The sequence below is a fragment of the Mchenga conophoros genome, linkage group LG18, assembly GCF_057382185.1.
Source record: "Mchenga conophoros isolate Kocher_MC1m ecotype Shallow Benthic linkage group LG18, M_conophoros_male_GT1.1, whole genome shotgun sequence".
NCBI lineage: Eukaryota > Metazoa > Chordata > Actinopteri > Cichliformes > Cichlidae > Mchenga > Mchenga conophoros.
The window spans coordinates 935,413-946,036 of NC_140543.1; the positions used below are offsets into that span (position 1 = coordinate 935,413).

Genomic DNA, 10,624 nt, shown 5'->3' on the forward strand with positions numbered 1-10,624 from the left:
GTGCTTTAAGCTGATACTGTGATACTGTCAAAGGAGGTAACACCAAGAATCTGATGAAACACCTGGCGACGCATAGCGTTTTTTTTTAAAAGCCAAGAAATGCGCCGTATTTGATAGCTTGCTGCGAGACCTCACACTGTGCACGTTGGGTGGGTTGCCAGTTATCGGACCCGGAGCAACATCCCCCAAAAACCCGAAGAGTAGAGTCCTGGCCCCTAGCCCTGCCAGTGTAGCAGGAATGATGAGGATGATGATGCAGCAGCAGCTGTTCTTCTCTGCGTGAGTAGCTTAATGTTGTTCCTGTGTAATTTACGTTGAGTAGGCTAACCACGTTATTACATTAATGCATGTAAGGTGAACTAGCAAACATCATCATAGCTACATGCGGCTGTCTTCTTGTTTGATGGCAGATGCTCCCTTCACCCTGGCTAAAAGGCTAAAATGACCAAAGAAAAAGTGGGAAACAGCTGAACATGAGAGGTTTTTGGACAAAGTTTGTGTTTTTTCCATTGTTTAAGCACTGCTTCCAGCCAAGAGTGATACCATATATGCCCCATAGCTGCAGAAAAGGCTAACATTGTTATCTTTTTACAAAAAACCAGCTGAACATGAGAGGTTTTTGGACAAAGTTTGTGTTCTCCATTCTTTAAGCACCGGTTCGAGCACCGTTTAAGCACCGGCACCGTTTCAAAAGTACCGATTTGGCACCGGTATCGGATAAAACCTAAACGATACCCATCCCTATCTGACAGTGCTGCAGTCACGAGCCTGTGCTTTTGAAACAGGTGCATTTAAAGGGGAGTGAGGAAGCTCATGGGAAACAAAGGCTTCTGCAGGTGGAAGCCACTGAAAAGTTTCTCACTAGTGTTGTTTTGTTAGGGTCGGTGTCACCACTTGTCGCGTGAGGTCATACCTGGATTCCACAGAGGTCGCACAGCCGACTCCTCCAGGTGTCGCATCGATATGAGTCAGTGGCAGAAAGTTTGCTTTGTCTTGCACTCTCAGGAGCACGGAGGAGGTTCCAGGAGAGCTGGACAGGGTCTTAGACGCCCTTTGACCATTATGAGGACCAACGTCTGCTGCTGTGTGCCACGATGCAAGATGAACACAGAGAGCTACGGTGTGACCTCGAGCGGGCTGTCGGTGTGACTGTGACCAAACCATCGGAAACAGGTTTAGTCACAAAGGTTTCAGGGGACCAGGCTTCAGACGAAGTAACAGAGTCTGGAGGGGAGACTGAGCCGGCACCGACATCAGGAAGACATTAAAATTAAAGGTGAGCCATTATTTTCTGCCCGGCTTCAAGAAGCTTCTGCTTTTCAAAGGTTCTAGAAAAATATCGCCTTTGTAAAACATTTTTAACTGACACCACTAAAAAGCATTAACTAGCTCGTTAACAGTGATGGGAATAACAGCGTTATTGAACTAATTACTATTCCTATTGTTACAACGCCGTTACAGGTACTAACAAGAATATGTGGTGCGGTCGTGCTACTATTTTTGAACAAACTGTGTTCAGCTTACTGCACCTTATATCAGCTGCAGGAAGTAGCTGTAAGTAATCTGGGCTGTCGCGCTCCCGCGGACGGTGATCACGATCACTGTCTAGCACAGGGGTGGGCAATCTCAGTCCACGAGGGCCGGTGTTCTGCAGGTTTTAGATGTGTCCTCGAACCAACACAGCTGATTTAAATGGCTGAATTAGCTCCTCAACATGTCCTGAAGTTCTCCAGGCCTGGTAACGAACTAATCATGTGATTCAGGTGTGTTGACCCTAGCACAACAGCAGTGCTGCTGTTTGACTGGTGCTGGTGGGGGGGGGAGAGATGCTGTGCTCGCTGGCAGCTGAACAAAACTCATCTGCTGTAAATGTAATCGCACTGCATCTGTTTACAGCAAGTCTGCTCACGTGCAGTGAAGCTGTGTGTGTGTGTTACGAGGCGTGCTGTCAGCAGTGGCGGCGTGCAGCCCTCATTATTCTGTCGACACGCCTTGTACGGTAACCCAGCCTGTGTGAGTGTATGCGTGGCTCAGCGCCAAGCGTAAGGCGCCACTTTACGAGCAGGATGATCTCACCTCGACCCTCCTCTGAACACAGCGTGCATTCAGCAGCGTGTGCAGCTGTGAATGGAGGGCTTGTCTCAGAGACGCTGGGGTGGTGGCAGCAGATGCGCGCTTGTTATACTGGAGCTGTGACTTAATTCTGGAGGTCGTCTCCAGCTTTACCGCCAGCTGCGAGCCAGCCGACGGCAGCGTGGACTGTTGACGAGCTGCTCAGCTAACAAGACGCAACATGTGAGCGGAGCGGCGCGGTTGTACTGGAAGATTTTCCCTCTGATTGTGTTTCTCAGAGGTTTTGTGCACAGCAGAGATGTGATCGCGCTGTGTTTGACACCACAGATTTACGAAGACTTTTTCTTTCTATCCTCATGCTGAGTCTCCACTGCAGCAGCTTAATAACAGAACAGAATAAATGCAAAGCTGAGCGTAGCTCTGCAGGGCTCACAGATCAGTCTGCACAGTCCAGTCCTTGTACCCAACCTCTGACCTATGAACCATTCAAGCTTACCAAGCGTTTCGAACTCTGAACCGGTGTGGAGCAAAGAACCCATTTTAAATGTCGTTACCAGCAGCCTGTCACACAAGGACGCAGTTTGACATCAAATAGAATTAATGTACCAACAGGATGTTGCCCAGAGAGCACCGGTCAGAGTGGCGTGCGGCGCATCCTTTAGAGCTGCGGAAAGCCGCTGAAAACTGAAGCAGAGGAACAGGATCTGAAAGACCCGACACAGGAGCCGAGAGACCATCTAGACCTTCAGCGGATCATTTGCTGAAGCCTCATCAGAGATGTGAAAGGGTGAGGCTGTCAGGAAGCCATTCTTGGAGGATGAGGTCTAAAAACCACAGAAGAGCTGAAGGTCAGAGGAACAGGTCTGATGGAGCGATGGATCCACATCCTGGTCAGTGTGTACGAGGAGGTCAGGAGGAGGAGTCTGCAGCCATGCTCTGTCTTGGTTTCAGCTGCAGGTCAGTCGGTGGTGTTTGAGCCACCATGCAGGAACATCTGGAAACATCAGCTTCATGTTTCAGCATGACAGCGATCCAAACAAACTGCCAGTGCATTACAACCTGCATAGAAACACACAGGGGAACTCTGCCAGCATGGCTGGAGCAGAGTGGGATCATCCTGATGGGAAGCCCTCCAGGAAGCCTGGAGAACTGCTCCTGCAGATCCTCGCAGAGCTGACGGAGAGCTGACGCTGCTCACAGCAACTGTACAAACTCTGCTTTTGGCCTTTCCTCCTGAATTCACATGCATGTCTGCACATGTTTCCACTGTCTGAGTGAGCGTTTGAGTAGGAGCTGGTGTTTATAGGAAGCAGTCAGAGAAGGCTTGTTGGAGCGACAGAGGTGGAAGTGTCAGCGCGATGCAGGAGAACATCGCTCAGCACGCCGGCTTCATTTTCACCACGGATCAAATCCCAGTTCGTGCCCAGCGGGCCGTGCTGCCGGGTCTGCTTTTAGAGCTTGCATAGAAAGAAAACACCTGGGCCCGTATCCCTAAAGAATCTTTGTGCAAAAAGTGGCTCCTAGCGGCCAAATTCTAAGAAAATTCTCAGAGTCATGACGTTTTCTTACAATTTCCCCTAAAAGTGACACGATAATCCCAGTTAATATAAAAGCTATTCCTCAAGATTCCTAGCGCTTAAAAGGGCTCCTAAGGCGAGATCTGCTACGAGCAGGGAAGAGGACTTTTAGTGGCTTAGGAGTTCCCCTAAGCAGCTGCACAAAATGGCCAACAGAAGAGGCAGGAGAGATGTCCTGCAAACACTGGATGACAGGGAATTATTGAGACGCTACAGATTGGATCGTGCAGGAATCATGTTTGTGGTGGATCTCCTTAGAGATGCAATTACTTCACCAACTCGACGCCACAACGCTATTACACCGGAGACGAAAGTAATCACAACCCTGAGGTATTTGGCAACCGGGAAAATGCAACAATGCAGCAGTGATGACTTGGGTCTGCAATCACAGACATTGCTAAAAGCTGAGCCGTGTTACCCTCGTTAAGACCACACTGGACTTGTAACGTTGTGATTTCTACGTCATTAAGGACAGCCCCTTGAGATAGGCCATCTTGTTTTCAACAGGGTCCATATGGGAGTGAAAGTACAAAATATGCCAGCTAGGATATTAATATGAGCAAATAAGACACAAATCATTATTTGAACAGGGTGTAATGAGTTCACATATTTTAGATTCTAATGGCTATAACCCCTACAGCTTACTATTCATTTTCCAGATATTTTCTTGAATGTGAAATATTATTTACAATTACAGTCAGCATAAGATTAGAGTATATAATATGTTTATTGATTTGAGGGTACATCCTTTGCTCATTATCACCAAAAGCTCATTTCCATCAAACTTGTAGGATCAACCAATCACGGCTTTTGAAATGATGACTCATACCTAGCAACGGGGTCAACCACACCTCCTCACTAAGATAGGATTTTCCATCCATTCCTTGCTCAGAGTTCACTGAAAATGTTCTGGAATCACTTCTAAGCTAAAACTCCTGGCAAGGAATTTTTAGGTTAAGTTAGGAGCTCTCTGAGAGGATTCTCAGAATCTTTAGGGATACGGGCCCTGGTTTTCATGTGTGACGTGGATGTAGGCTTTCAGTCGCTCTCACTGCCGCTTTGTCAGATACATCTGTGAAAATGCTCATCGGCCAATCACACGGCAGCACCTCTGCACGTGTGGGCACGTGGAGACGGCCTGCTGTGAGACCAGGATGATGAAGAAAGCTGGTTTGAGCGTGAAGGCTGATCTCTCTGACGTTTACAGGGAAAAGGAGAAATATTGCAATATTATCAGTCCTGTAAATGCTTTTTTATATAACCACTAAAATAAAGTTTACACCTCTTTAAAGATCAATAAGAAATGCTTTTATTACCACGTTTCACTGAGAGAATAAATATCAAATGAAAGTGATATGAAAACCAATAATGGAGTCTGTACAGATAAACACTGTTTGTCATCAGATGACTTCATATGAAATAATCATCAGATCCAAGTATCGGCTGGCGAGTGGCCGCCACAGCTGCAGTTCCTTTGATGACCAGCAGGCGATGACCTGAAGCGAGCGCCAGCGCTGCAGCGTGGATGGAAAACTGAGGCCGAGCCAGCTGAGCACAGGCTCCTCAGTGTCAGCGAGGGTGGAAACACTGTGGAAACACTCCGCTTACTGTGACGCTTTCATTTTAGAAATGTGCTCTTTTCCACACACAATGCTGCTTTCTTTTAACGCAGTCCTGCAGACACAGACCTGCAGCAGTACATGCATACGAGTTATACATGAGCAGATGGGACCTTCGACCCGCTCAGTTAACAAGGCGCCGCCTGTGAAACCGGCAGCGCTGCAGTCGTTCTCTCTTTGATGGAGCCGTTAGACTCGTGTCTAAATCATCACACTGTGTCTGCCATGTGCTCCTTGGTGCACATGTTTACCTTAAAGCGGGCACTAGTAGTGGGTTAATATTCTCATCACTGTAGTAAGAAGATTATTTCCATCTGCTTTCATTTCTGTTCGCACGTCTGGCTGAGTTCTGGGACCTCTGACAGCAATTGAAGCTCCCTACAAAAAAAGGAGCTATGGTGGAGGTGGGTTGCAAAGCAGCTTGCAGGTGCACAGGTTAAGCTTGTTTTTGTCATTTTTGTCTTTTAGCCAACAGTGAAGGTGCAGAGCAGGTGTAGCTGTCACTGGGATGGAGACGCCACAGAGGACAGAGAGGGCTCCTCGATTGTTGATGGTCGTCACATGACTGAACTATAAGTGTGACCCGAGGCAAAAACCAAAAAAATTTCATTGAAGAAAATGTCTGACTTCAGCGAAGTTCTCACTGAAATGACTCAAAGCTTTGTTTGTTTGAAGGTTTCCAGGTGTGTTTGAGTCCGACTGTGGTCGCTCCATCGGTGGATGCTGATGAAGCTGGAGTAGGTGGAGGTCCACAAAACAGCAGCGCTCCCACTCAGGTAAAAGGATGAAGACGGCGATGATGATGATGAGGTGAACCTCACAGAGGAGCAAAGTGTCCGTCTGCTGATGGCAGCGGTCATGTGACTCAGATTCCCAGCAGGATTCCAGAGAACAGAGAGTCCTGGAGGATGCTGATGGCCGAGCCCGTGGCGTTATCCACAAACACCGACACGTACTCTCCCGCCTACACACACACACACACACACACACACACACAATTAATACAGACAGATATATTAAAGCTTCTGTTTAAAAATAAATGACCAAACAGTGACAGTGAGTGAAAGCATTAATGCTGATGTCAGCATTGTGAATCCATTCATGTTGCAGCACATTAGAGCCTTTGTTCAGGTAATACCTGCCGCCTGCTCACCTGAGCTGCAGGATCAGTGAAACCTCTCAGTACCACATGCAGGTGGAACACTGATGTGCTCACGGCTGCATGCCTGCTACTCTGACTCCTTCCTGGTGAGTGACATGCCGAGGATCCCGGGATCACGTGCTGGGATTCTGTGCTTTCTCTGTTTACACGGCGTTTTTTAACTCCAGCTCTAAATGCTGCTCGGGGAGGTTTAGGACTGACGAGCTCGGAGCCAGATCCATGTCACCTGCACAGACCCCGGAGCACGCCGTGTGCATGAATGACCCACGCCACTGTTTCTATTGAAGCGGCACTAACAGAATGAAAACAGGTTTGCTCTGTATTTACATCTGGAGCATCTCCAGCTGTGCACCAGAGGCATTAATGTGCAGCTGCAATAAGACACACCTGGACTATAACATCAAGTCTTCTCTGGATTTTAGGACTCGGAGTGTTTCACATGCTCTGACTTGCTGAGTCGTGCAGAAATCCTGCTCGTGTTTTACTTGTTGCTCGAGGTTTCATGTGGTCGTTAAAGAATCCAGGTGATCTGACAGTGTGACATGATTTGGAGGCGGGGACTGGACATCGTCCATCTTTTTATGTAGGATTCTTAGAGTAGTGCGTCCTCCCGTCACATAATGTCTCTGTTAAAGGTGCTGCATTAGCTCCCTGTAAACGCCTGGCTGTGCTGTTCTGTGTGGTGTGTTTTGGTGTAGGGCGACCCTCTGATGCTGTCCTACCTGCAGGTACAGCGTTCCTGTTAGCAACATGCTAAACGTTCCTCCGGCAGCTGCCACGCCCATCACCGACTCCACAGAGCTGTACAAGAAACAGCAAAAAACATCCAATCAGTGCCATGGGCAGGGCTAACATCGCCAGTCATGTGTGTGCAGTAGATTATTTTATAATGAAATAATAACAGCTGTCAGAGGACGGGCACTCACAGGTTGCTCTGGCAGAGCGACTCGATGCAGATGGCTGCTTTCACGCTGTCTCTGAGTCGCACCTGCACTCTGTCACCAGACTCTGTCACACATACGCACATCAGAGTTACAAGAGCATCCCTGCTGCCTGCTAACCGGCTCCTTCCTCTTATTTGAGTTTCTTAATTCATCAGTTTTCTGTCTCAAACACAATGAAATATCTGAATGAAATTTGGTGTAAATATAATTATGATCAGGGGCGGATCTACAGGGGTGGTGCCCCATGCCACCCCTTCAGATCCACCCCGATCATGATGTGGCCGATCGGCCTGGAGCTGAGTCCGTCACCATCTCGATGTTTGTGCTCGTCGGTGTTGGGCAGAAACAGAATTCATGTACCAGCATAACGTAATTAAAAATACAAAATACGAGTAACTGTATTTTGTTACAGTTACCGTTTAAAAAGGTGATAATCAGAACACAGCTACTTTGTTGAAATATATGGATTAATGTTTCATATGTTAGGCTATGCCCTCTCTAATGTCAGCGTCCTGTTAATGTTGGTGGGACCCGGAGCCAGCACAGCAGAGCCAGCAGTGCACGGGCAGGAATGCATTTCTTACTAGGAAAGTCCGAAACCACATTTAAATGAGAGAGGGATGAAATCTGAGCGTGCAATGCAAACTCTGTTTGTCAGCAACCGAGCTGCTCTCAGCGTCAAAGACTCCAACCTAAAGAAACATCTGGAAGTACGTTCTGTTTAAAAACTAACATTAGCCGACTGCAGCTAGCTTGTTTTAGCTATGGTAGCTACCTGGGTCATGTGCCACTTCAGTATCTGTGATGTACTGTTGCTATTACTGAAGGCTACTCACCACCGAGCTAACACTGTTAGCTGGCGTTAGCTGAGGTTAGCAGACAGAAAGATGACTGATACAGAAATTTAACATGAAGGCAGCAGGCAGAATGCTACAGGCACCGCGCTAAACAATGTAGCCTGATGGGCAGTGTAGTCCGTGCTGCAGGAAGAATGGACTGTCATACCTGTTATGTGTCTGTGAGCGAGGGAGGGAGAAAAAGGAAAAGTACGAGCTGTCACGGAGCAGAAACGGGAGCTGGAAGCATGTAAATATAATAATAACCACTGCAGCCAAGAAGAGAGCCTGACGAGCCCAGGTGTAAGTAAGCTGTTAAGACTCGACTGTGTTCGTGTTTTCCTCCGAAACAATAAGCTCCGTTGGAGTCTTTCAACGCCTCTCTCTGTCTCTCGCTAGCAAAGTTGACCCAGACAACAAAGTCAAGCTAGCAGGAGGCTTGTTTTCTCAGAAACGTCTGAGTCGCCCCCTACGGGTCATTAGAGACAACACTGGGTCCATCTTTAGTATACAGTCTGTGTAGAGTAATAAAACACTAACCGATGAGAAGGCTGGCAGTGAGCTGGTAGAAGCCAGAGACGGGTGCTGTGTACCGGCCAGTGCTGCTGTTGAAGCTCCGCCCCCTCTGGAGGCTCTGCTCAGAGTCTGAGGGCTACAGGGGTCAAAGGTCAAAACCAAGAGGATCAAATTGTTTCACGGAATCCTCTGGAATAAAGACATAAAATTGTGTGCGTGGGAGTGTGTGTGTGTGTGTGTGTGTGTGTGTGGGAGTGTGTGTGTGTGTGTGTGTGTGGGAGTGTGTGTGTGTGCGTGGGAGTGTGTGTAAGTGTGAGTGTGTGTGTGAGAGTGTTTGAGTGTGTGTGTGTGTGTAAGTGTGGGGGGTTACCTTGCTAAACGGCTGCAGCTCCAGCAGGCTGCGGCGTGGGATGGTGATGGACTGTAGGAGGCGACTGAAGAAGGAGGTGGAGATGCGAGGAGGACGATCACACGGCAAACGTACGGCTGCAGCCATGTCTGCGAGGAGGAGGAGGGAGAAGGAGATGCACGGACTGGTGGGAAAAATGACTTCATACAGAAAATAACTGCGTGTGTGTGTGTGTGTGTCTGTGAGTCATTAGGGCTGTAGGTGCTAGCTGTGTCTGTGTGTGTGTCTGTGTGTGTGTGTGTCTGTGTGTGTGTGTGTCTGTGAGGTTTCTTTGCTAACAGAACGTCCAGAAAGGCTGAGCAAGAGCGTTGGTGCACAGGGACGTTTGAGGATTCTGATTGGATGTTGCCTCCTACACGTGGAAGTCACGACGCACCTGCACAAAGGTATCGAGTCCCTGCTAATGTGTGCGTGTGTTCCTGACAGCTTCAGAAACAAACGTGTGTTACTGCCCTGAATGATCAAACTGGTGAGTTTAGGCTGAGTTTAAACCCTACGTGCAGGTAACGCTGCATGAAGACGAGTGGAAGCGTCACTCGTGCTCCACGTGGGACAGAAAGACACAGTCGGCTCCGTGAGCTGGAGCACACGTGAACAACTTCTACAGAAATCCATAAAAAGCTCTTTGTTCTGGTCACGTTTGGCACACCGGACTGAAAAAATCTGCCCTGTGGAAACAGTCTGTAATCCTCCCAAATACAAACACACAGAAGAAAACCTGATGACACACACACACACACACACACACACACACACACACACACACACACACTCACACACACACAACGTAACAAAGACACACCATCAGTCAGCAGGAATGTCAGGAATCCTGCAGCTGAGCCAAGTCACATCCACACTCCACAAAATTACCCCTATTAAGGACTCAGACAGGCTGCCTCCACACACACACACACACACACACACACACACACACACACACACACACAGTATTTATATAACCTACATGCAGAAAACAGAGTGAAAATGAGAAGCTGCAGCAGAGTCTGGGAGCGCTGTTCAGGGTGGAATAAGCTGAGACTGAGCGCGCAGTGATGTGCTGTTTGGTTGTCATGACGCTGAGTTTTGATTATTTAATAAAAATAAACATGATGTCATGTGTCATGTTCACATGTTCAGTAAAGACGGTCCAGACACATGCGTGGTCCCTGTGATAGCAGTCACAGTGATTCCATCCATCATCCATCCATCATCCATCCATCCATCCTCTCCACCTGGTCAGGTTCAGGTTTGGGGGCGCTGGACGTTTTTCTGGAGCCACGTGACCTCATTTGGATGAGGGGGGGGGGGTGGCAGTGCTAATCACTGCTCAGTAACAGCCAACCAAAATCCCAGAATTTCAGATGTTGCTCATCTGTGAGGCCACGCCCCTAATAATGCAAAAATTCAAACAGGTGAGCTAGGTCTGCTGTATTTTTATCATGGATCACTGCTGCCTCTGCTGGACCACTGAGGAACTGCTAACTGCGA

The 10,624-nt window shown here is 48.1% G+C and overlaps 1 protein-coding gene across 1 annotated transcript in view; it reads right to left on the bottom strand.

The window, feature by feature from the left end:
* Positions 1 to 4,266: 4,266 nt before the first annotated feature.
* The window catches only part of LOC146552786 (erythroferrone), an 8,029-nt gene continuing 1,671 nt past the window's right edge, over positions 4,267 to 10,624 (bottom strand). Inside the window, exons 4-8 of the mRNA XM_085254386.1 lie at positions 9,098 to 9,225; positions 8,752 to 8,863; positions 7,358 to 7,439; positions 7,154 to 7,232; positions 4,267 to 6,233 (exon numbers count right to left, since the gene is read on the bottom strand). Coding sequence (XP_085110512.1) covers positions 6,135 to 6,233; positions 7,154 to 7,232; positions 7,358 to 7,439; positions 8,752 to 8,863; positions 9,098 to 9,225 — 500 coding nt within the window. The 3' untranslated portion in view covers positions 4,267 to 6,134. The remainder of the gene's footprint in view (positions 6,234 to 7,153; positions 7,233 to 7,357; positions 7,440 to 8,751; positions 8,864 to 9,097; positions 9,226 to 10,624) is intronic.